This window comes from Mus pahari, chromosome 8 (genome assembly GCF_900095145.1).
Source record: "Mus pahari chromosome 8, PAHARI_EIJ_v1.1, whole genome shotgun sequence".
Taxonomy (NCBI): domain Eukaryota; kingdom Metazoa; phylum Chordata; class Mammalia; order Rodentia; family Muridae; genus Mus; species Mus pahari.
Window position 1 is genome coordinate 31,976,542 of NC_034597.1, and position 25,832 is coordinate 32,002,373.

Here is a 25,832-nt window from a genome sequence, read left to right on the forward strand (position 1 = left end):
GGAACCTAATAAAATAGAGGCAGCTGCACAATGAGCTAGCTTGTCAGAAAGTTAAAGGTAAGAAAGGAGATAAAAAGATTTGGGGAGTGGTGATTGCAGGGCAAGATCCCACCCAGATAAGTTTATTGTTTGTGCTGACAAAAGCAGGCAGATTCCTAAATTCAAGATCATCCTGGGACAGGTCCAGATGTGGTGGGAATGTCAATGTTAATGTGAGATCCCATTCAGATTGCTTACAAAGGCAGAAAGATCTCTGAGTTCATGTTTAAAAAAATGTACTTGCAATCTTTTTCTAATAATCAAGTGGCTAAGGTCATAAAATGCTGATTCATGAAATAATCAAAAGGGAACCTGGGATAATCAATCGAATTAATATGCAAATTCAAGACTGGGCTATGGTCTGTTAGAACTGAGTTATAGGGACGAGTTGTCTGGAAATCTCTAGAGAGAACTGTCTTGAGCAGAACACAAGGCTGTGAGCTTGTATCCATAAATTGACTTCAAGTCTTTCTTTTTAGCGCTCCCAAATACCTCTTCCTCAGGACTCCCAACCAAGTTGAGGCTGGTCCTTGGCATGTAATTATATTATATAGCTCTCCTATCCCCTCTCCCCTCCCTCTTTTTCTCCCTCTCCCTCTCCTTCTCCCTCCTCTCTCTCTTGTCCTGAGACCCACTTCAGATGAATAGAAAATTTTCCTCCTGGTCTAACATCTTACAGAGGAGCTAGGCCTCAGCTTGAGTCTTTGACTATTCTTAGGGTTGGGAGAGCAGTATACCAGGGCTGCTGCTCTCTTTTGTGGTTTTTCCCATGCCTGCCCCATTCACAGGTACCATATACTCAGCACATCACTCCATCCACTCCTGGGACGCAAGCAAAAAACACAGCAATCATCCTAGATGACCCTTATTTTAGTCTCTTTCTCCTGTGAATAAATGAATCCCCTTCAGTTTCCTTCTTAATTATTTCTCACATCCACAAGGCAACAAACTGCACGATTAAATGCTTATATTCTGTGCATTCCATATTAGGGTAGAATATTGGTCAGCTTTAAGAAGGAGAGAAATTCTGATCCATGTTAAGTATGAGTGAACCCTGAGGACATAGTATGCCAAATAAAAGCTCTAAATCCTAGCCACTAGAACACTAAGGATAGCTACAGAATTCTAAAGGAAATTGAAAAAGTGAAACATAAAACCATAAATTCTAGGCCTTTAGGCCCAGGCTTGAGAATGTGACCTTTGTGACTCAATGTTCCAAGGCATGCTAATCATAAAACAGATAGCAACATTCCTCACCCACCTGCTTCCAGGGTTTGTGGAGTGTTCCTTCAAAGAAAGTCACCCTGACCCACCCTGACTGCTCCTGGAATCCTCTATGCAAATGTGCTATTGTTAGAGACTCATAGAAACTATCTTGACTCCCACTCCCTCATGACTCTTAACTGGTATTTTTGGTATTTTCCAACAATGCCCTCCCCACCCCCTTGAGTTGTGTTTTCTTCCTTTAAATACCCCCTCCAACAGCTACTCGAGGCCCATGGTCCTCTACCCCTGCGTAGTGAATGACTGTGGGTCCCAGAGCGCACCTGGAATAAAAGTCCTCTTGCCCTTTGCATCAAGACCATTTCTCATGAGTGATTTGGAGTGTCACCTCTCCTGAGTCAGAATGTGGGGGAGTCCTCATGTTGTGAGTCTTTCAAAATCTAACACACACACACACACACACACACACAGTCCCCCTCCCTTACTACTATATGATTCCAACTATATGAGGTACTTGGAATAGTCAAAAGAACCCAGACAAAATTGAACAATGGTTTCTAGGGTTTGGGGCTGGGGATAAAGTTATTATTTAGTGGGACAGAATTTCAGCCTTACAAGGCAAAGAAATAGTTTGAATGCTGGTTGGTAGGAAGAGTTGTACAATATGAATGTGTTAAGGTTACTGATATAAATTTTATGTCATGTGTTTTATCATAATAAAAAATGGAAATATATTTTTTTAAAGTGGTGACAGAGTGAAGAAAGCATCTGCCACTGGCAGCCTCCAGGATACAGGTAAGGATCACCAGAGCCCTGACTGCAAAGCACAGCTAAAGTTAAGATGAGTACAGTACAAGGGTATGCTCTCACTCTCTAATGTCAGGAGAAAAAGGCTTCACTGGTTTGATGACTTACTATTTTTAATTCTTGTTCTGAGTTCACTTTTCTCTAATAGCTAATTCAAAACTTCACATGATTAAAGGTAGTTATGGCTAACAGACCAGAGAATCAGTTGACCCCTCCCATTCCTTCTTAGTCTCTTAAATCTTAGATGAGATGAGTGCTCCTCTTGCAGGCTTTTTTTTTTTTTTTTTTTTTTTTAAATTTTTTATGAGGGAATAGCCCTTGGAGACACCTCAGAAATCACATGCGAGGCACCTGGTTGAGATTCCTGCCTCATAGTCTTCTCCTCAAGGGGTGCCATGTCTTCCTGCAGGGCTGGGGTCTTGTCTGAGGAAAAAGAGGTCGAGGGTAGTTCCTAAAGAGAAAACACAAAGGAAAGAAGGTGTCTGTTGATGTTAAACATAGAAATAGCAAGCACACAGAACTGCTATTTTTATGCTGGACACTGCGACAAAGAACAAAGCTGAAATCAACCTGCTCCAAAGAATCATGAGATCAGTCTCACTGGGATCAAAGTGATGTACCAGGGAGTCAACAGTTTGCAGGGGTAAAAGCTAATACCGTATACTCTGGACTCCTTGCAAAATAACAACAGCATGCACATAGAAATTACTAGACAGATGAAGAAGGAGGCAAACATGAGCCATTAACTTCAGTCTGTCAGGGATGATTGGAATAACAGACAGGGATTTAAAATAGCTAGACAATAGTTTCAAAATTGTAAGGGAGAAACACAGACATAATAAGTGAAAATTCAGAAGGACAGTCAAGAAAATGGAAATAGAGGAACTCTATAGAGTGGAAAAATATATCTGCATTTAGAAAATCATAGAGGACTTTGGAGAGATCACTCAACCAATAGAGAAGCTGCTCTTCAAGCAGGAGGCTCTGAGTTTGATCTCCAAAATGAGGCCAAAATCAAAACAACAAAACAAAACAAAAGAATCCGATATGGGGGCATGTGCTTGTAATCCCAGTGCTGGGAAAGCCAGGACAGACAGATTCCTGGGACTCACTGGCCGGTCAGCCTAATCATTAACCTGTAGGCCAGTGAGAGGCCCTGCCTCAGATAAATAGGCTAGAGAGAGAGTTCAGTAGTTAAGAGAGCTTGCTGCTCTTGCAGAGAACCTATGTTTGGTTCCCAGAAGTCACAAGGACACTCATAACTGTTTGTAATTCTAGTTCCAGGGGATCCAACACCCTTGCTGGCCTCCATGAGTCATGTATGCACTTGGCACACAAACACTCATTAACATAAAGTAAAAATAAATAAATCTTAGAAAACAAAACCCAAGATGAACGGCACCTGAGACTTTCACATGTAGGCATATTTACATAGCCACTCACACACAAAAGAAAAAAGAAGGTTATCATGGAAATTCCTAAATAGAATGCTGGCCCCAGGAGGAAAAAAAAAAGGCTTAACCTTGACAGCAAATCAATAGAAATAATTCAACCTGAAGCTGAGAAAAAAAGGTGCTGAGAAAAGGTGACTTGATTGTTTTGATGCTCAGCCTGGAATGGAACATCTTTACCACTTCCTCCAAGGCAGCAGAGAGGGTAGAAAGAACACAAGGTTAGAAGGAAGGAGTGGAGTAGTGGTGAGCACTGTCTTTGGGCGTGGCATGCCCAGAAGAACAACGAGAGGGCTGAAGAGAAGGTTTTGTGGGTAAATCACCAGTGCCAAGAGCAAGCTAGCTAGTTAGACTAACCATTTCAGCAAGCTGTGTCCAACTGGGCAATCCTGCCTGGATGAATAAAGTGGAGAGTTGTCGAGGGAGTCTCCTGACATCAGCCTTAGGTTTGCATACTCATGTGTACGCATGTGCATGTGCAAACACGTACCACACACAAATATGCCCCCCATACACAGAATCACATGTGCACACTCAAATACATTACATGCAGAAACCAAAGAAAGCAAAGCCCCAGTGATGTGTGGAGTAATGTTCCTGCAGTCCCTGGCTAAGGTAAGAATACTTGGAACTGAAACTTGATGGGTTACTTCTACGTAGTCTTTGTATGGAAGCCCCAGAAGTCAATTCTACAGTGTGAACCCCACAGATCACAGCAGCGTGCTATGACACACCTGGCCACATGAATCTCTGCAGAGACCTTTTTAACTTCACAGTGCTGAGGCTATGCAGCAAATACTTGTGTTTAGTCTAAGAAAATGTTTTCTAAGATGTTTGTGTGGTTCAGATCTATATAAGTAATGGGGATGCTTTGTATCTTATGGATTGCCTCATTAGAGTCCCTCTGCTTAGTAAATGGAAACCAACTGAAGACCATGTTTGCAAACTTCTTCCTAGGCTGAACTCTGAGCTATGTCCTCCATGACATTCTCATGACAGTCCCATTTGGATATGGCTCCTACCACATTTAGCACTCAGTCTCTACTCCTCTTTTGATACATCCACGTCTACTAGCAACATCTGATCTGAGAAGCTCAAAGACTTAGATCCAAGCACAGTTTTAAGAGAGTACACTTGACATGGTGTCTTATGCCTGATATCCTAGCACTAGGGAGGTTGAGGCTGGAGGATTGCTATAAGTTTAAGGTCATCCTAGGCTACATTGAGAGTTCCAGGCAAGCCAGAGTCACAAAATAGGAACCTGTCTCAAACAAAACAAAAACAAACAAACAAACAAACAAACAACTCAAAAACAAAACAAAACAACCAAACATGCCACAAACCCAAAACAACCAAACCAAATCACCCATCCACCCAAAAAAGGACCAATCTTGAAAGAAAGTGCATAGTAGGTAAAACAGCAAGTCATCTGAAATAATACGTAAGTTATCCTAGGCCTGTCTGAAACAAGTTTTCCACTATTTTGAGGTGGATTTGAAGGTGAACAATAGCAAGCAGTAATTTGAAATTCACACCAAGTCATCCAGGAACCAGACCTGCAATTTTGGTTACTTGTTCCACCCCTCACCATTTTTTCCTAATCTTTTCAAACTTGGATTTGGATATTAACACACATCTGAGTCAGGAGACTAGGCAAGCAATCTGATTGGCTTGACTGAGTCCCAGGCTTCTAACAAAGGCAATCAGTGTCCATGACTACAACTTGCCTATTAACACTTCAAAAAATAAAAGCTTACACAATCTGGGCGGCACTGGCTCTCATTTCCCACCTTCCTTTACAAGGGCTTCCTCTCACACTTGGGAAAAGAATGGCATGTCTTTTGTTTATCTAACCCTTGCTACAGGGTGCAAAAACCTTCTGAGGAAAACATGGAGGGCCAGTTCACACTGTTAGTGTAATTAGTGTAAGCGAAGCTTTCTCCAGTAATGCAGCAGCAAAGAAGGTGGTCCAAAGAATGGACCCTGGAGGGCGCACTCTCTTTTATGCATGCCCAACCTTCAGATACTGCAAAAACATGGTCAACTACAGAGTTCAAGTTTGAGACCTACACAGTTGAGTTACACAAAAACTATATTGCAGTACAATCACCCAAATTCATAGCTACCATGGAGTACATGGATTGGATCCTTGTGCTTGTCATAAGTACTATCAAACTAACGTTCTGATAGGTGTGGTAGAATGTGGCTGCAATTCTTAGCACAAGGAGTTCCTGGGCTACAGAAACAATCTCCCTCTCCCCCTCTCCTCTTCTCCCTTCCCCTCTTCCTTCCCTCCTTTTATTCTCTAGGACTGTAGTTAGCACTTGTCCATACTAGCCAACTCTCTAACACTGAAAGATAGTTTCAGTTCTTCTCTAAGATTGTAATCTGTCAGGTTGACCTTAAATGTACCGTGTAGCGCAGGCTTCCAAACTTAGTGTATTTTCCTTTTAATTTATCGACAAGACACGCAAGCCTTACAGATAAGCCTATTGATTATGAGAGTTTATTAGACTACTGTATGTCTTAGCATCAAATGTAAATAAGCTTAGTGTCCCCCAATTTGGCTCACTAAGGATATTGAGGACATAACTAATTATTAAGACATCTTATCTGGTGTCAATTCCAACATTAAAGTTGAGTGAATTCTCTAACCAGGGACTGTGTAAAATAGCACAGCTTTTTTAGGGGTTTGTAGAAAAGACTGGGATACTAAAGTTCTGCTTGCCAATCTGAAGGAGGGAGATTTGCTTTCAACTGTTTGGAGCTGGTATCGGACGTCTGTATTACATTATAGAGGGCAGGCTTGATATGTGACTATGAGGGACAAGCAGGCTCAGGCTAGCTTCAACCCCTGGCTGATAGAGGCTGAGCTGAATTTTCCATTCTTCCTTCCTACCTGGTGACACTTTTCACACTTCTGCTGAATCTGATAGCCTTCTTCTTTCAGCATTTCTGTTGTTTTTGCTTCTTCAGAGCTTCTGTCATGTGCTTCCTTAAGCTGTAGCTTCTCTTGCCTTCTCTAGGGTAATATGACAGAGATAAATCAGGTCACATCCCTTAGAAAGGAGCCCTCCCTCATGTAAGATAGGCCCCGGGCCAATAAGGTCTACTGAACTTCCTATTGCAAGCATTAGCTAGCCAGTAGCTGCAAACCCAATTCCACTAAGCTAGATTTCCTCTTTACCCCCCTGAGTCCTTCGTACTTCAGAGACAGCTGGGACAAAGCAATCCTCAGAAGGTAGATGAGCCAAAAACTCTCCAGGCCAGCTCAGGACTATAACTGGATTTCAAGTTGTTCTGAGCAAGCCGCACCCTCCCTAAGCAGGCGCAGGACACAACACACCTTCTCTTCAGCTATAGTTATACTCCTATAATGGTAAAGCCAGTGAGCCAGGTACTCTATTGGGTCACTGGGCCGCACTCTTGCCACTTCTGCCAGCGCCTGGGTCAGGCAGTTTCCAAAGTACTTCTTCAGGTAGGCAGTTTCCATGCTGGGGACCTAGGAAACACAGAATCAGATACTCTGTTTTACAAGCACAATTTAACTTTTAAAGTAGATCCATTCTAACAAGTTAGATTCATTCCAGGAAAAATAAGAAATATTTCTGGATCACCCTTACTGTGACAAAATGCTCGATCTCTTCAACTGAAGAGGGAAAGGCTTGGCTCTCTGATCATTTGGTCCCCATCACTCTTGGCTTATAATGAGGCTGAACATTGTAAGAAAGGGTGCATGGTGGGTAAGAGTAACTCACTTTAGGAAAAGAATGGAAAGAAAGGAGGAGGAAAAGAAGAAGGGAGGGACATACACTCTTAACCCCTCCCACGAAATACACACCAACTCCCCACCCCCTCACCCCCACACAAAGAGAGGGGGAGGGGCTCCAGCATGGTGACCCAATGACCTAACTTCCTTCCACTAGGCTCCTTGGAGTCATATGGACTCTGCCATTTCCCAGTATTGCCACATCCACAAACAAGCCTTTAGCATGTGACCATTTGGGGGAATCTTTAAGATCTGAATCACAACATACTGCTGATGGCTCCAAAAGAGGAGTATTTACGATGAAAAATATACTCAGAATATCTTCAAGAGTCTCTGGAGTCTTTTGCTGTTGTTGTTGTTTTGGTTTGGTTTTTGTTTGTTTGTCTTTTGTTTTGTTTTTGTTGTTGTTTTTTTTTTTGAGACAGGTGTTCTTTGTGTTAGCTCTGGTTGTCCTGGAACTCACTCAGTAGACCAGGCTAGCCTCAACCTCAGAGATCTGCCTGCTTCTGCCTGCCATGTGCTGGGAGTAAATGTGTTTGCTGTCACCACCACCACCACCACCACCACCACCACCACCACCACCTGGCTTGGGGTTTTGGTTTTTGAAATAGGTTTTTGTAGTGTGGCCCAAGTTGGCCTTGAACTTGTCATCTTCTTGCCTCAGTCTTCTAAGTGATAGGACTATGGCATGTGCAACTGTGCCTCACACTGAAGTCTTTAACAGTCCTAGCACTGCTCAAAATGCCAAGTCCTAAGTCTCCTCTGAGGGAAAACTCTGAGTTTGACTCTGCAGCAATCAAAACCATCGGGTTCAGGTGGCACATGTCTGTAATCCTGGACCTTGGGAGGCTGGGACAAGAGAATCAGGACTTAGAGGCATATTCTTAGACCAGGGAGTGGCACCATTTGGAGGTGTGACCTGGTTAGAGTAGGTGTGTCACTGTGGGTGTGGGTTTAAGATTCTCACCCTAGTTGCCTGGAAGTCAGTCTTCCACTAGCAGCCTTTGGATGACGACGTAGAACTCTCAGCTCTGCCTGTGCCATGCCTGCCTGGATACTGCCATGTTCCCACCTTGATGATAATGGACTGAACCTCTGAGCCTGTAAGCCAGTCAGTCCCAATTAAATGTTTTTTACAAGACTTGCCTTGGTCATGGTGTCTGTTCACAGCAGTAAAACCCTAACTAATACAGATATTTTATTAGAAAAGAATTTGAAGCCAACATAGTGAGACTATCTCAAAAAATAAAAAATCAAAAGAGCAAATTACTAATAATTCTTCTTTTTTTTCTCTCTTCTTCTTCTTCTTGACAGGATTTCTCTGTATAGCCCTGGCTGTCCAGGAACTCACTTTGTAGACCAGGCTCGCCTCAAACTCAGAAATCTGCCTGCCTCTGCCTCCTAAGTGCTGGGATTAAAGGTGTGCACCACCATTGCCCGGCTTAATACTTATTTCTAAGAAACAATGGAGGTCAAGTCTGATGGTGAAAATCTAAAATTCTAGTTACTCAGAAGTCCAGTGCAAGATGATCAACAGCTCAAAGCCTTCCTAGGTGGCAGACCAACTTCAAGTCCTTTGGCATCATAGTAAGATCCTGTTTCAAAATGAAACATTCTCAGGGGTATGTAGTTCAGCGGTAGATCACTTGGCCAACATACATAATCAATGCCCCAGGTTTTATTCTCAATAGTACAAAGAGAACAAGAGGAGGAGGAGAAAGAGGGAGAAGAGCTAGAGACAGCTGCACAGAGAAAACTTTCTACTAAAGAGTAAAACAGGAAAAGGAGAGATCCAAGCACAGCAAGACCAAAGCCCAGAGAGGCAAACCCTAAGTCCTGTGGCTCCATGTCTGTTAGTGTAGTGGCATTATAAGAGCAGTTAAGTGCTGGGCAGACTCTTGTCTATGCCTGCCTGGCTACAGTCCACATGGCCTCTCTCTGGGACTAGCTCCGCTGTCCACATTTCTGCCATCTCTATCTTTCTGGGTCCTCTCCCGGAGCTTTGGCTTCACCCTCACAGCCTCAGATACTGCCCTCTCTGAAGCTGCCTGCAGCAATTCTGTCCCTGTCACACACTGCCCGGTCTTCCACTTAAAACTCCTTTCATTGGAAGCCTTCATGGAGAGTAAAGTTATGCCTGCCACATTAAGGGTGTGACTTCCTTTGCAATTGCCTCCTGCTTGGCTGTGACTGTAAAGACTCCCCTCGGCTGTTGTGGGCTGTTGTGGATTTGCTTTATTGCTTTTAATATGTTAACTAGGTTCCTAAATTACATGGGAATTTGCACGTCTGGTGTGTGTGTGTGTGTGTGTGTGTGTGTGTGTGTGAGTGTGAGACACTCTTGAGGGGTCCCTGCTACTAGTTGGTTCTAAATGGTAAATAAAGTTGCCAGGGGCTAATGGGTAGCTAATGGCTTGGCAGGGAGACAGAGGTGGGACTTTAAATTTCCTGGGCAAGGGAATCACGGGAAGAAGGATTGAGAATTGCCATGCCAGGAAAGGAAATGGATGCAGGCTTGAGAGCTGCAGAAGACAGAGAACCAGCCATGTCAGAGCCAGGGAAGAGCAGCCCCAGGGGCCCCTACCCTGATTGGGTCTGGGTAGCAAAGAGCATCATTAATAATTACTGCAACGCTCCTTCACTGCAAGCTTTTCAAATCCTTCATCCTCACCTTTTACTCCCATATTTCACGGTAAATCTGGCAAAAAGCAGCCTGAATGCTGTACTGTCTAGAAACTTCTTCTGCCAGGTCAGTCCTACATTTAAAGTCAGTCTCATGTAAAGTCTCAGGGCATGGACAAACGCAGACAAGTAGTTTGCTAGAATACAACACAAAGGGCCTCTAGTCCCAGTTTTCAGTAGAGCCCTTCTCTCTACCTGAAACCTCGGGAGTCTGTCTATTGGCTCCACATTCTCTTCACATTCTTATTGTCAGGTCCAAAGGAAACTCCAGCTCCTGGAATTCCAAAAGGCAGAAGGGACAAATAGCCACCTGTAGTTTCTATTAGCATACCAAAGGACTTTCATGCTTCCAGCCTCCCTCAGCTATCAAGCACCCAGGAGGCTTGTCAAAGTCCAGACTACTCTTCTCACTCCCCACCCCCACCTGAACTCCCTCAGCTCATCCCTTTCCTTCCCTCTCTTAGCTACTCATTCTTTTGTTGTTGTTGTTGTTGTTGTTGTTGTTGTTGTTTTCTTTTCGAGACAGGGTTTCTCTGTATAGCCTTGGCTGTCCTGGAACTCACTTTGTAGACCAGGCTGGCCTCAAACTCAGAAATCCACTTGCCTCTGCCTCCTGAGTGCTGGGATTAAGTGCGCCACCATGCCTGGCTGCTACTCATTCTTATAACTCCACTTTTTCAGCTTTGTGCTCTCTCTGTCTTCTGCCTCCCCCCTCTCTCATGTTCTCCACCTCTCTCTCTTTTTCTCTGTCATCTTTTCTCAGTTCCTCTCTACCCCCACCTAGTTCCTTCTCTCATCTCTCTGCTCCTGCGTTCTCATGACCAGATCTGTCTGCTGGCCCTGTTCAGCCTGCTCCTTTCTCTCGCTGCTCTGGACTCTCCAGATGTCTCTGGCTGTGTCCTCTCCCTTACATCTATAGTAAAACCCTCCTCTTAACCATACATCAGTCAGGCATAGCATCAGTTTATATACTTATTGACACTCTGGTCTTCTGAGCCCTTGCCAGAACTGCCCATCAAGTTTTGCTTATATAGCATTGTAGGCCTGCTTCTCCAAATGCTTCAAATTCCAAAGATTTCCGAAGCACATTAGCGAGTCATCAAAGCAATCAGCTTGACTTCTTGGTGCCAATTTTCTGTATTAGTAAACTTTCTGTTGCTATTACAGAATGGCTAAGATAATCAGCTAAAGAGGCAAGGTTTACTTTGGCCCAAGGCTTGCTATGTTCCAGGTCGTAGTCACTTGGCTTCATTGATTTTGGGCCTGTGGAAAGCAGAGAAAACCTCAGGATATGGAGCAACATATAAGAACAAAGCTGCAGGTCAGAGTCCTGCAGTTCCCTTTCGGGACATGTCCTCCTGATGCACCTTTCTCCCGTAGACACTATCCTCTAAGGATTCCATCTGCTTCCAACAGTACTACAAGCACAAACTGACAGCATGACAGTTCTATGGTATGGTTAAGGGAAAGCTCTTATTGTAGGTATGAGAGAGAGAAAACAGCTAGAGGCAGCTAGAAACGTCAAGAGCGGGGGGGGGGGTGTGAGGTGAGGGGGGAAACAGAGAAAGATGACTGAACATGGCCAGCAGGCTGGACCTGGCAAGGAGAGAAGCAGGAGCAGGGCATGGGACAGGAGGACACAGAGGGGCAGGGAAAGTATATAAAAATTATCAGGGTTATAAGGAGAAGGATAAAGGGATGGGGAGGGAAGCCCATGAGGGAAGGAAGTTTAGGGTAGGAGAGAAGGTAAGAAGACCTCTAACAGGAACTTTGAAACAGGTGCTTGTGATATTGAGGGAGCCTGGAGGCCAGTATGCACTTTGGTATGCTAATAGGCAGCACATCCTGCCAGTGATAGGGGCAAATACTTCTTTTAGTAGAGAGGAATTGGCTTTGGCTGCACAAGTTCCTAAGGCATGTTGGCCTTTATCAGTTACTAGAAACCCTCCTATAGTTCAAGTTGAGTCCATTTCTGGATACCTGGATTGCCTTTTGGAGTTTGAGCAACTGAAATTTCCTTTGGAGCTAACACTACAGGCTGGCAAGCAAGGCTTCAGCACATGGTTTTGGGGGTCATTTAAGATCCAAATCATCACATACCTTTCTTGGAAGAACCAGCCAAATTACACTTGCCACTAGCTGTTACAGTCAAGCAGGCTTCTTCCCTACGCCTTTTCAGCTGTAGTATGTCAGGCCATGAGTCCCCGTGGCCATCAGTCTTGAGAGGATTTGGCACATTATTAGTCAAGGGTGGTGAAGAATTTTAACCAACTCGCACATATTTACCCTTAAGCACAGAGAAAATAAGGTCCCGGAGAGAAACTCTGGGTACACAGCAAGCTGTGTTATTGTGAGGTTGGAAGCTCGTCTATGACACAGACAACAGAGGTTCATTTACTTCACAGGGAGAGAGAAGGAAGAAAAGGATGGGCCTGTCAACCTCTGCTGACACACAATCCCACAGCATCGCTTTAGGTGGAACTGATGACCCTAGATTTCCTAACAGGTGTCAAGCGTGGCAGATGATGCCCTCCCAGACAGAATCCCACACTCGAAGCTGCAGTGAACCAGAGCAGAGCCACAGCAGATCCTCGATACCTGCACCCAGACCGACCATGTCTGGTGTTGCCACTTACAGAGCTGTGTGATCTTCAGCAAGTTGCTCGGTGTCTCAGAGTCTGGGTGCCCTTTGGGAAACAGAAGTAAAATACATCCCTCATAATACTGAAAGAACAGATTGAGCTATTAATCACATGAAAGGCACTGAGGCTGGCATACAGCAAGAATTAAGAAACATGAGCTATTATGGAACAAGATTTTGTCAACATATGTCCCTAGAACCTAGCCTCCATATTTCCAGTTTTTCAACTTAAGAATGAATAACTAGACATTAGTACAGAAAACATATATTCTACCCCTCACCAATATCAGAGTCTAGAAACCCAAACATTCCAGAAGCAGTGAGTGCTATGAACACACTTTGTTTGTTTTAATGTGACAGTCTCACTATGCATAGGCTAGCCTGCAGTTGCCTAGGTAGACCAGTATGGTTGAACTTGTGTTTTTCCTTGCCTATCCTTTCCCTATAATAGATGAGAGGTGTATTCTACCATACCCAGCTTCAAAGGGGGATTAAATATTGTTAATAACTTAAGGGATCATAAATCTTTTAAAAAAACTAAAGTTTGGTTCCAGGATTAGAGCAAAGAAATATAACCAGTCAGAGACAATTTTTTATGCCAGAAAGTAAGAAGACTCTAACACTATTTGTAGGCACAGGAGCCATCTTGAAGGCTTGTTCCAGTATTAACATTTTTCCTTCCAAAGGTGCTCATAAACTCAAACCTGGAACCTGTGAATGTTATTTTTATATGCTAAAAGGAGTTTTGCAACTGTGATTAAGGATCTTGAAATAGGGAGTGTATTATACAAGCAGGATGTCTTAGTTATCTCTCTATTGATGTGAAGAGATACCGTGATCAGACAGTTTGTAAAAGAACACATTTAATGTGAAGCTTTGCCGTTTTAGAGGGTGAGTCACAACCATCACGGGAATAGGAACATAGCAGCAGGTAGGCGGGCACGGTCCTGGAGCAGTTCTTAAGAGCTTACATCTTATCTGCAAGTTGGAGGCACTGTCAGACAGACTGGGCCTGCCGTGGGCTTTTGAAACCCCACCCCCAGTGACACACCTCCTCCAACAAGGCATCTTCAAATCCTTTCAAAACAGTTGCAGCAACTGGCAACCAAGCATCCAAATATACGAGCCAATGGCCATCAGTCTCACTGAAAGCACCACACAGACACAGCTGTAATTAAGGGCAGACATGGAGCATGACACAGAGACAAAGCACACAAAAGAAGTAGCACGAGACTCAAGATCACGCCCAAACATAGCTCCTAGAAGTCAGAAGACAAGGAAATTGAATCTACAGAAGGGTTAGCCATGTATACATTTGTGTTTAAAGCCAAAGTTTGAGGTAGGTGTGGAGGCTGGGGGATGGGGATTAGGGCAAGTCATGCTCTATTTGTGCTAGTGTGTGGATAAACAGTCTTCACATCCTTGCTTCTCTGTGTGATCTGATGATGAATTGTTGATGGGTTTGGTGAAGTGCAACTTCCAACATCTCAGATTCAATATATGTGTGACTTGACAAAATCCCCAATGCCACTCCCAGCCACGCATCTGTTCTCATAGAATCCCAGCACAGAATCACCAGCTGCCTTCCCAGAACATCTTTCCATGCCTGGGTTATTGAGTGGCTGCTACACTGCTCAAATGTGACAAGCCCTCTGAGGTACTACCTCTGGCATTTGTCACTGTCTTAGTCGGGGTTTCTATCCCTACACATAATATCATGACCAAGTTGGAGAGGAAAGGGTTTATTCAGCTTACATTTCCACATTGCTGTTCATCACCAAAATAAGTCAGGACTGGAACTAAGCAGGTCAGGAAGCAGGAGCTGATGCAGAGGCCATGGAGGGATGTTTCTTACTGGTTTGCTTCCCCTGGCTTGCTCAGCCTGCTCTACCATGACTACCAGCCCAGAGGTGGCACTACCCACAATGGGCCCTCCCCCGCTTGATCACTAACTGAGAAAATGCCTTACAGCTGGATCTCATGGAGGTCTTTCCTCACCTGAAGCTCCTTTCTCTGTGATAACTCCAGCCTGTGTCAAGCTGACACACAAAACCAGCCAGTACACTCACATATTAAGTCCTGAGTAAATATGTCTGAGTGCTCTGATGTTGGGGGTAGGTGGGTAGAGGAAGGGCTCATATGTTGTTGATCCATCAGTGTCCCTTCTTGCATTTATGAAAGCCTCTACCACTGAGCAATGCCATGCCCATAGTTTGCTTTTCTTGCCCTGGTAAACACCGTGACCAAAAGCGAATTGGGAGACGGGGGGGGGGAGGATTTATCTGGTTTACAGATTCCAGCCAGTCGTCATCAAGGGAAGCCAAGCCAAGAACTCAGTGCAAGAGCATGGAAAGAGTTAACTATGAAAGAAATGCTGCTTACTGGCTTGTTTTCCCTGGCTGACTGCTACCTTCCTTTTCTTTCTTTCTTTCGTTCTTTCTTTCTTTCTTTCTTTCTTTCTTTCTTTCTTTCTTTCTTTTTTTTTTTTTCCTTTTTTTCTTTTAGAGACAGGGTTTCTATGTGTCACCCTGGCTGTCCTGGAACTCACTCTGTAGACCAGGCTGGCCTAGAACTCAGAAATCCTCCTGCTTCTGCCTCCCAAGTGCTCGAATTAAAGGCGTGCGCCACCACTGCCCGGCTTCAGCTACCTTTCTTATGCAGCACAAGTCCATCTTTTCAAGGATGGGCACTGTCCATAGTGGGTATATGCCCACAATTAGCAATCAAGAAAACGCTTCACAGGCATGCCCACAAGTCAGTCTGATGGAGGCAATTCTTCATTTGAGATTTCCTCCTTCAAGATATATCTAGGTTTGTGTCACGTTGACAAAAACTAACCAAACACATCAGGGGAAAGTGCATAGGAGGGTCTGGCAGAGGGTGTCTTTGGGTATCCTGAAGTTGCTTGCGTTTACTTTTGCTCTGAAAGGTGTGGAGTCTTAAAATTACCAAGCCAACAAGCCTGCAGCTTTAATCCCCAGGGATCAAAGGAGTCTCCCCTGACTTTCAAAGATCTGCTGGTCCACAGGGCACCTATCTAAGGGTTCCTATGCCGGCTAGGTTCCAAGGCTCTGTCCCGCTGTTTCTCCACAATGCTTCCTCTCCCTTAAATCTGGTTCTCCGATCTGCGTGCCCCATCCCCTACAGCGCGCAGTCGGGGCTCAGTCTAGAGTACGCCCCCTCCCCTGCTGTGCGAATTCCCCTTTCATTTCTCTTTGCCTCCACTGATTAGGTAGCAATGGAACCTTAGCGCTACATTTGAGCGAGCTCTCGTTGCCAGGCAACGGGACGCGACTCACTGGCAAGGGGCCAGAACGTGCATCCGCTGCGTGGACCAAGGAGGCTGGGGCGTTTTCCTTCGAACCGGTTCTCTAGTGTCTCTGCAGAAGCAGTTGTCAAATTCTCACCTTGCGAGTCACAACCTGGAGGCGGCGGTCTCAACCCGGAGTCTGAGAGAGGGTTAGTTCCCCTTCTCTCTCCTCTCTTCCGCTTCCTCCTCTTTCTCTTCCTCCTCCCTTCTCCCGCCCCCTAGCCACCCAATAGGAAAACTAACCTAAGTGTCTAGGTTGGTGGCTGCCTGATTGAAATTTGTTTTTAGACAAACGGGTTACTTTCCAGCACAAATATACTATAAGACAGTTATTCATCGTTTCTCAGAAATTGAAGTTGAATTAGGTCTGCTGTAGTTTTGAGTGCTAATCCAGCACCTCCTCCCAGACCTTGGCAGAGGACCTCCTTCAGTGGCTCAGAGCAGCTGCTCCAGTCCAGAGGCAGGTGTTTCTGTGGGGACGGACTTTCTTTCTGTGGAGTTGGATGCACACTGGTGTTTGTTGGGAAATAACATTTCTTAGGACAGAAGAGACAGCTATGAGTTTCCTCACATGACAAGGACATGTATGTTACAGAAATGACGGAGGGACTTCATGAAAACCCCATTGAGAATGCTAAGCAGCTGCCAGAAGTCCCAGATAGACCCTGACTAACTTCTAGATCAGAGGGCCCTCCTTGACAACCATTGTTCCTTTCCCAGGTTTTATGTTTTTGTTTTTGTTTTATGTTTATGTTTTTGGAGCAGCAGAAAGAGTATCTTCCATGTTTTATGTAACTGAACTTCAAATGACATTGATACGTCCACATGGTGATTTTTATCTCTAGAGGATTTCCCACTGAAGAAGCACCATGGAGACACAGCCCAGTCAGTTGCCACAATGTTTTTCTCTATGTGGTTAGGACACCAGTGCCAACCTACTTGGAAATCAGCTCATTTGTGCTAGCTCCGGTCAGTTCCTAGGGCTACACTTACACATACATGTGTATATTCCTTTGGTAGCAGAAGCAATTTCTATATCACCCTCTCCTGCTGCATTGTGACTCACAAGGATACCACTCCCTATTTTAGAGAGCATCTCCATTCCCTTATATTGTCTCTGGGTTCCATAGTATTGTATGTAATTGACCCTCTATCTGGATATTCAAGTGGTGTTTCAGTCTGATATGGTCATAATGTATGAATACCATGTTCTCATGTCATTTCAGTCTTGAGTGAGCACCTTTGAGACAGGAGTCAAGAACTGCAATGGTGAACATATTCTGATCTTTTAATATCATTGTGTCATAATTCTGGGCTTGGGTGGAATCATTTGTTTGGTCAGTTATTGTCCATCTGCATATCCTATATGAGGTAAATAGAAATAGTCAATCCCCCAAAACTCATGCATCTGCCTTCATATCTGAAAAGACAGGGACCAGCTAGGAGTGGGCATATATTTGCTCATGTGACACCATGGAGAGATTGTGGTGCACACACACACACACATGCACACACACATACACACACACTTTTGAATGTGTACATACACAAACATGCATGCACACACATACTCACACTGTTATACACTTCTTAGGCAGCATGACAAGGGATGCAGGAGCTACTTGAAACAGGAGAAACTCCCTTATACTGCTTGACAAAACTCTGGAGTGGGAAATGATCTGTGTCTTGAAGGCGAGGGGGTCTGTTCCAAGAGTAGAGGAAGGAAAGGATAATTGAGATGGGAAAGTACAGAGTGTGATATGTAGAATGGCAGGAATAAGAGCCCAGACTATAAAATGTCAGGGAAGAGCTTGAGGTGAGCCTAAAGGGAAGTTGGGGTGGTGTGAATATGCTTGGCCTAGGGAGTGGCACTGTTAGGAGGTGTGGCCTTTTGGAGGAAGTGTGTCACTGTAGGAGTGGGCTTTGAGAGCTTCCTCCTAGCTGCCTGAGGATGCCAGTCTTCTCCTGGAGGCCATCAGATTAAGATGTAGAACTCTCAGGTCCTCCCTTGCCATGGCTGCCTGGATGTTGCCGTGTTCCTGTCATGATGATAATGGACTGAACTTCTGAAAGTGTACACCAGCCCAAATTAAATGTTGGCCTTTGTAAGAGTTACCTTGGTCATGGTGTTGATTCACAGCAATAGAAATACTGACTAATACAGAAGTTGAGACCAGAGACTGGGGTGTCGCTGTGGTAAGTCTGAGACCAGAGACTGGGGTGTCGCTGTGGTAAGTCTGAGACCAGAGACTGGGGTATTGCTGTGGTAAGCCTGCCCATGTTCTTGTTTGGAGGACTGTGGTTTTTGGAACTTTTGATTTGGGAAGCCATGGAATGCTTTAAGTGGGACTTAATGGTTCATCACAGTAGGAACATGGAAAACATTGGTACTGAGGGTGATTTGAACTCTGGAGATCTTTCTTTTTTTTTTTTTTTTTAATATTTTATTTTTTTTCTTTTTTATTATTATTTTCTTTATTTACATTTCAAATGCTATCCCGAAAGTTTCCCATACCCCTCCCCCCACCTCTGTTCCCCTACCCACCCACTCCCACTACTTGGCCCAGGCCTTGCCTTGTGCTAGGTCATATAGAGTTTGGAAGACCAAGGAGCCTCTATTCCCACTGATGGCCGATTAGGCCATCTTCTGCTACATATGCAGCTAGAAACACAAACCCCGGGGGTACTGGTTAGTTCCTGTTGTTGTTCCACCTACAGGGTTGCAGCCCCCTTCAGGTACTTGGGTACTTTCTCTAGTTCCTCCATTGGGGACCCTGTGTTTCTGGAGATCTTTCTTATGTTTTGGTGACAAGTGTTGCTGTTTTCCCTTGTCTGAAGGGTCTGTCTGAGACTCAGGTGAAAAGACTCAGATTAATTGCACAAAGGCTCAGAAACTCCCAGCGTAGACTTTGTCCTCTGGATTACTCTCAAGATGATTGTTTTGATCAAGCATAGCAAGACTAAAAGGAAAAAAAAAAACAACACAAAACATATGGTTCAAGTAATAAAGGGGCACCAGGAAGTGCAATGGAACTAAATCCTGTGTTCAAGGATATTTAACAGATTAAGGGAAAGGTGACCTTGGGGTAAGATCCCACACAGCCATTGTTTATGTGTTTGCAGTTGAACAAGCAATATTTATGTCGCGTTAGGTATTATTACCTGTTATCTTTCTCATTTGGACTTTTAATCTAGAATGAACTACAATCCAGAAATGGAGGGCACACCTGTGATCCATATCTTAAGGCTGGAAGACACAGGCTTTTGATTCGGATCTTGATGTAGGATGACACATGCTCCGGATCCAGATCTTGAGGAACAGTGGCCATGAAAAGCTTAGGTCTAGGCTTTGGGGAACATACCTTTAATCCCAGGAGACAGAGGAAGCAGATATCTGAGTTCAAGGCCAGTCTGCTACACAGCAAGTTCTAAGTAAAGAAAAGCTTGGGTCCAGGTGTGATGGTACATGTCTTTAATCCCAGAAGTCAGGACACAGAGCCATGCAGATCTCTGAGTTGAAATTCAGTTTACAGAGCAAGTTCCAGGAGAGCTAAGCTCAGGCAGTGAAGGAGTTAGAAAATGAAAAGCTGATGATAGTATCATAGAAGAAGAAAGGCATGTTCCAACCCCAGGAAGCAGCAGAACTCGCCAGCTTCAGTCACATGGCTCTGGCTCTAGAGTGAAAAATAGAAGGGACTACTGGGGCAATTGATGCTGGTTAGCTGGAGTTAAGAAATTAGTGGTGATTAAGAAGAGACCAGTGGGCTGGTGAGATGGCTCAGTGGGTAAGAGCACCCGACTGCTCTTCCGAAGGTCCAGAGTTCAAATCCCAGCAACCACATGGTGGCTCACAACCATCCGTATCGAGATCTGACTCCCTCTTCTGGAATGTCTGAAGACAGCTACAGTGTACTTACATATAATAAATAAATAAATCTTAAAAAAAAAAAAAAAGAAGAGACCAGCATTACTGAAGTGAAATATAGGAAGTGATCTCTGAGTGTACAAAGAAGCTGCATTCCAGAGATGTCAAGGTTGTACTTGGTGCTGCAGCTGGACTTGGAATGTTCAAGAATCATCTAGGTGGTACTGGTTTTGAAGGCATGATGGGGTCATGGAGAGCAGCGGAGGCTTGGTACTATTAGAGACCAGGGAAGGCCATTGATGAAGATTCAGCTTCAGTTGCAGTTGATGGCCCAGGACTGAAGGGGTCATACAAAGAAGTTGAGGCTTGGCACTATGAAGACCGCCTATGAGAGGCTATTGGTGAAGCCTAGTTGCAACAGAAGATTCCAGTGAATTGGAGATGCCAGTATCATGGGGTGATCACCAAGAACAGCAGCAGCAGTGGAGTGGAGTCAACCAGAGCAGAGAGTGCTACAAAGAGAGAGCAGAGCTAGAGAAAGAAGTGACACCAGCCCTTTGGAGGAGCCCAGAAGGTCATGTGTGGATCACAGACATAGGAACAAGAAGGTGCAAAGTTGAGGTTGCCTTGAATATCTCGAGATGTTAGAGATGTTAGAGCTGTGGAATACCTGCCGAGGAAAGCTGCTAACAGGGAGTGGAACCACTCTAGGAGAAAGAAGTTTGTTGCAGTCATTGAAGGAGTTGGATATCAGACAGTGAGATATGGAGTTTGGAGTTTTTGGTTTTGCTTTGGTCCAGTGTTTCCTTGCTGTGATGTTTTGGAATGGTAATATATTTTTTATTAGATATTTTCTTTATTTACATTTCAAATGTTATCCCCTTTTCTGGTTTCCCCTCTGAAAACCCCCTAATCCCTTCCCGCCTCCCCCTGCTCACCAACCCACCCTCTCCCATTCCTGGTCCTGGCATTCCCCTATACTGGGGCATAGAGCCTTCACAGGACCAAGGGCCTCTCCTCCCATTGATGACCGACTTAGGCCATCCTCTGCTGCATATGCAGCTAGAGCCATGAGTCCCACCATGTGTATTCTTTGGTTGGTGATTTAGTCCCTGGGAGCTCTGGGGTTACTGGTTGGTTCATATTGTTGTTCCTCCTATGGGGCTGCAAACCCCTTCAGCTCCTTGGATCCTTTCTCTAGCTCCTCCATTGGGGATCCTGCGCTCAGTTCAATGGACCGTTTTTATATATATATATATATATATATATATATATATATATATATATATATACTATGCCATGCATGTGATCTGATTTTTGACTTTGATTTTTATAGGGAATTACAGTTCAGAGATTTCATGAATCTCAGTAAAGACTTCAAACTTGGATTTTTTTTAACATCGATGAGACTGTGATAGACTATGGAGATTTTTGAAGTTGGACTAATTGTATTTTGCATTATTCTGTGGCTAGGTATGGCCCCCATAGACTTATGTATTTGAATAAGCCTATGGGGGCCAGGGAGTGGGAATGTAGTTGTTTGAATATGCTTGCTTCAGGGAGTGGCACTGTTAGGAGGCATGGCCTTGTTGGAGGAAGTGTGTCACTGGTGGGGGTGGGCTTTGAGAGCTTCCCCCTAGCTACCTGAGGATGATAGCCTTTTCCTGGAGGCCTTCAGTTCAAGATGGCGGACTCTCAGCTTCTTCTGAGCCATGTCTGCCTGGACACTGCCATGCTCCTACCATGATTATAATAGACTGAACCTCTGAAAGTGTATGCCAACCCCAATTAAATGTTGTCCTTTATGACTGAAGGAGCTGAAGGAGCCTGATCTGTCATCAGTGGGAAGGGAGGCCCTTGGTCCTGTGAAGGTTTGTTTGCTTGTTTGTTTGTTTTGGTTTTTCAATACAGGGTTTCTCTATGTGTTGCCTTGGCTGTCCTGGAACTTGATGTGTAAACCAGGCTGGCCGTGAATTCAGAGATCTACCTGCCTCTGTCTCATTAGTGCTGGGATTAAAGATGTGTGCCCAGCTTCATTTTATTTTTAACTGTGCCTACTCGGAACACTTTGGCTCTAACCAAAAACTTCTGTAGCTGGTTTTATTTAGGAGATAGAAATGGAATCAAGCTATCTTCAAAAGTGCCTGGGGACATGCCTAACTCAAGGTCTCACAGAAGTTGCCAGAGTTCGCCCATTGGATCCAATTGAATATTTAGCCTTTTGGCTTTATAAGCACAAGGAAAACATGGATATGGAGCAAATGGTAAATATAGATCTCCTTTTAGGAAATTAGAAGAGCATAACAATTAGTTCTTGTCTATATTTTTATGTTCAATCTGTTTTTCTATTACAATATATAAAAATAGGGGAGAAAACTCAAAGAAAGTTTGTTTTGATTTTAAATATTTTCTTCTCTGTGTTGTCTTTTTCTGTTGCATTTAAGTATGTCAAGTATGTTGATATATTTATCTATACAGTTTTTCTTTTTCTGCTTTTCATTTATATTTATAGTATAATCTTAATTCTGTGTTCTTTGTTCAGCTAAAACCTAAAACTCTCCCAAACTGTTGAATAGTTACAAGTAGACCATCATTTGCTTAACCTGCTTTCTCATGTTTGTGTTTGAGATGCTCCTGCAGCTGCATTTAAAGATTGTTGGATCTCTGATTGTGTGCTGTTGCTTTTTCTTTCTTTTTTTTTTTTTTTTTTAACCAATTGCTAGAGACAGGAAGAAATGATTGCGTTGGAGCGTGAGAAAGAATTAGCCATGATGGAGCAGGAAATGCTGGAGCGACTCAAAGCAGAGGAACTCTTATTTCAGCAGGTGCGATAAGCGGGCAGATGTGGCTGAAGGGAACATCACCCTTGCTGTGCGCAGCCCACATCCGGATACACCGACCATCTGCGGCCACTTATACACGACTCTCTAGTATCTCTGGTTTTCTTTTTGGAAAAGGCTATCGCATGAGATAATAGGGCAGCCTAGAGAGTGCGTTGTGGTAGAAGCCAAGGGGACAGTGAAGCCAAGGGACAGCAGTCAAGGGCCCCCACTGCTGAGCTGGTGCCCATTCCAAGGCCAGGCGCGCTGTGTAGGAAGAATGGACGGGGTGGAGAGAGGTAGGTAAGGAGGGAGATGGTGAGTGAGCATGATGCTTTCATGGAGCTCGTGAGGGGAAGAGTAATGGCTTTTATTTTGATTTAGGAACACACAGAGCACAATGAGTGACAGTAGAGAATAGAAAAAAAAATAGTCTAGAGCCTTCTGTCCACAGGAATAAGAGAAAATGGGCCTGGGAAACAAGTAAATGTGTGCCTCTTATTGTATTTCAAAGATAGAGAATGGGTGGCCTCTGTATAGGTGGCTGTGTCAGCTGGTGACAGGTTGAAAGAAGACTGTGTGCTACTGTCTCTACCTTCTTGACAAAGTAAGAACCAATCATAAACACACACGAAGAATGAAGTGATAAGGTCAGAGGGATGGAAAGAATGGTGAAGGCCTGAAATAATACTGTAGAGGATGGAAGAATGGGTTGACCAAGCTTTCTGTGTTGAACATCTCTAACCTGAAAAAAAAAAGTCCCAAAAAGTCCCTAAATATGAAACTTTTTGAGCGCTTACATGATGTCAAAAAGTGGGAAATTCCACTCTGTTGAACTTTGTTTCACTCAAAAATCATTAAAATATGGTATATAATTATTTTCAGGTAGAAGGTAAAACATAACTGAATTTCATGTGTAGGCTTCAGTACCATACCTAAGGCATCTTTCCATTTTTATTTACATATTAGAGATATGTAAATATATCAAAATTAGGAGATGTAGAGCAGATCTAGTCCAAAGCATCTCTGAAGCAAGACACCCAACCTGTGTGATGCACGTTTGGAGACCGATGTTCATAATAGTGCTGTCTACTTGGACCGGTCCTCCTCGACAGCTTCTGCTGCTAGTCCGTCTCCTGCTGAAGAGAGGCAGGAAGTCTCAGAAGTTCTCCTTCTCTGCGACAGTGAGTTCACCGAGGAAAGATACTCCACTTTCTTTTACTCATCTATTTTATCCTACTTGAATAAACTTTAGCAACACCAGAACGTGATCACTTTCCTAGCCATGTTAGCTAACAAAGCTAATCCGCAGTGTGTTGAACCCAAAGCATTTTTTTTTAATTTTTATTTATTTTTATTTTTATTTTATTCTATTTTATTTTTTGGTTTTTCGAGACAGGGTTTCTCTGTATAGCCCTGGCTGTCCTGGAACTCACTTTGTAGACCAGGCTGGCCTCGAACTCAGAAATCCGCCTGCCTCTGCTTCCCGGAGTGCTGGGATTAAAGGCGTGCACCACCACGCCTAGCTCATGTAATAGCCTTTGATGAATTTTTTTTGTTTTTGTTTTTGACTTTGTTTTTAAAGATTTGTGTATTTATTATATGTAAGTACACTGTAGTTGTCTTCAGACACTCCAGAAGAGGGAGTCAGATCTCGTTAAGGGTGGTTGTGAGCCACCATGTGGTTGCTGGGATTTGAACTCAGGACCTTCAGAAAAGAAGTCAGTGCTTTTAATCGCTCAGCCATCTCTCTAGCCCCTGAACCCAAAGCATTTCACTTGCCAGGCATGTGGGGTGTATGGTAACATTCTAGAGGCGATGTTATGGCTGGTTAAAGATGTTGCTCTGGTGAGCAGAAGCAGATGGGAGAAGGAAGGCTGAACCAGCTGAGAGGGGCTTAGCAGGGAGTGGGCGGCCATGAGAAGCAGAGAGTTCTCTCTTGCTCCCTGAAGTGTGTCAGTTGGAGGATGAAGATTGGATCTCTTCCTTGAGGTCTTTTCCAGTTTCATTTAGTAACTTGTGGGCAGCCTTGGGAACATCCTCTCTTAAACAAAAGCCAGAGGTAATGCTGGGCATGGTGGTGCATTCCTATAACCCCTGCACTGCTAAGGCCGAAGGAAGAGGATCTTCCCAGTCTGGGCTGCATAATAAGACTCTGTCAAAAATTAAAATAAAGCAAGCAAACAAAAATCAACAAAGGCTGAAAGAAAATGCTCAGAAACCTTCGACTTGTTAGTTGATACCTGCTAGGGCTCCCAGTGTGAACAAATTGAGCAGTGAATAAAAAAGAGAAAAGAAAAGAGAAAAAAGAAAAAGAAAAAGAAAGAAAGAGGAAGGATGTAACTGCTTCTAGGTCAGATGCAGGAGAAAGCTTCTTGTAGATGAAGGGAGAGCACAGTCAGAGGCAGGGGCATCTGGGCGAGTCCAGAGTGAACACCCTGAGCCAGAGTGAGGAGAGAGGAAAAGAGTAGGGGGAAAGGGAGAGTCAGGAGCATAAGGGTAGACACGGAGGGCTTGATAATGAAATGTCTGCATTGTGTAGAACTGCAGCCGGGGGAAGGGCTGAGAACTTTAGCATAGGGAGTGGGGTATGCCAACCATACTCTGTGAGAGAGAGGGATTGAGGGATTCTGGTAGAACCTGGCAACCAGGTATACTTTTATATGTTAGACACCTCAGGTAGCCATTTGTCCCAGGGTTGATACCTAACATCCAGCATTCTCACCAAACGTCTAATCATGCAAACAAACTAATTTTGCAAGGGGCTACATTTCTTTGGATTCATCTGAAGTCAAGAGAATGGAGATATACACTGAATTTAAAGTAAAAAGAAAAAAAAATGAACATGGAAATCAACATTGTTTAAATTAACTCACACTGGCAAAGACCATTCCTTGCTTTGACAACAAATGGATTATTTAGATACTTAATAGTTTTTGCAGTCTTGTTTTAAGTTTTATGAAGAAATTTTGCTGTGATAAGAGGAATCAATCTTTTTTTATATTTATTTATTTTATGTATATGAGTACATTGTAGCTGTCTTCAGACACCCCAGAAGAGGGCATCAGATCTCATTACAGATGGTTGTGAGTCACTATGTGATTCCTGGGAATTGAACTCAGGTCCTCTGGAAGGGCAGTCAGTGCTCTTAACCACTGAGACATCTCTCCAGTACCAAGAAGAATCAATCTTAAATTTTTTCTTTCTTTCTTCCTTCCTTCCTTC

The 25,832-nt window shown here is 43.9% G+C and overlaps 2 protein-coding genes across 4 annotated transcripts in view; one reads left to right on the forward strand and one right to left on the reverse strand.

Annotated features, from left to right (window-relative positions):
• Positions 1-2,165: 2,165 nt before the first annotated feature.
• Positions 2,166-16,075, reverse strand: Dydc2 (DPY30 domain containing 2). 3 transcript variants are annotated; one of them, XM_029541919.1, is made up of 5 exons: positions 16,021-16,075; positions 12,609-12,659; positions 6,868-7,023; positions 6,421-6,543; positions 2,166-2,521 (listed from the first exon to the last, which is right to left on the reverse strand). In XM_029541919.1, exons 3-5 carry the CDS (start codon positions 7,012-7,014, stop codon positions 2,372-2,374), a joined length of 420 nt encoding a protein of 139 aa, XP_029397779.1. In that variant the 5' UTR covers positions 7,015-7,023; positions 12,609-12,659; positions 16,021-16,075; the 3' UTR covers positions 2,166-2,371. The 3 variants fall into 3 exon arrangements, with proteins under 3 accessions (XP_029397779.1, XP_029397780.1, XP_021059818.1); XM_029541920.1 differs by lacking the exon at positions 12,609-12,659 and having other exon boundaries at positions 15,913-16,071; XM_021204159.2 differs by lacking the exons at positions 12,609-12,659; positions 16,021-16,075 and adding an exon at positions 12,073-12,277.
• Positions 16,076-21,905: 5,830 nt separating this feature from the next.
• The window catches only part of Dydc1 (DPY30 domain containing 1), a 15,408-nt gene continuing 11,481 nt past the window's right edge, over positions 21,906-25,832 (forward strand). The window contains exons 1-2 of the mRNA XM_021202847.1: positions 21,906-22,052; positions 22,512-22,613. Coding sequence (XP_021058506.1) covers positions 21,906-22,052; positions 22,512-22,613 — 249 coding nt within the window. The remainder of the gene's footprint in view (positions 22,053-22,511; positions 22,614-25,832) is intronic.

Excerpts from the sequence above, each read along its gene's own strand:
- Dydc2 (XM_029541919.1), bottom strand. The coding sequence starts at position 7,014 with ATGGAAACTGCCTACCTGAAGAAGTACTTTGGAAACTGCCTGACCCAG. Across the intron at positions 6,544-6,867 it reads TAACTATAGCTGAAGAGAAG|AGAAGGCAAGAGAAGCTACA; the intron begins GTGTGTTGTGTC and ends ATATTACCCTAG. Across the intron at positions 2,522-6,420 it reads AGTGTGAAAAGTGTCACCAG|GAACTACCCTCGACCTCTTT; the intron begins GTAGGAAGGAAG and ends TTTTCTCTTTAG.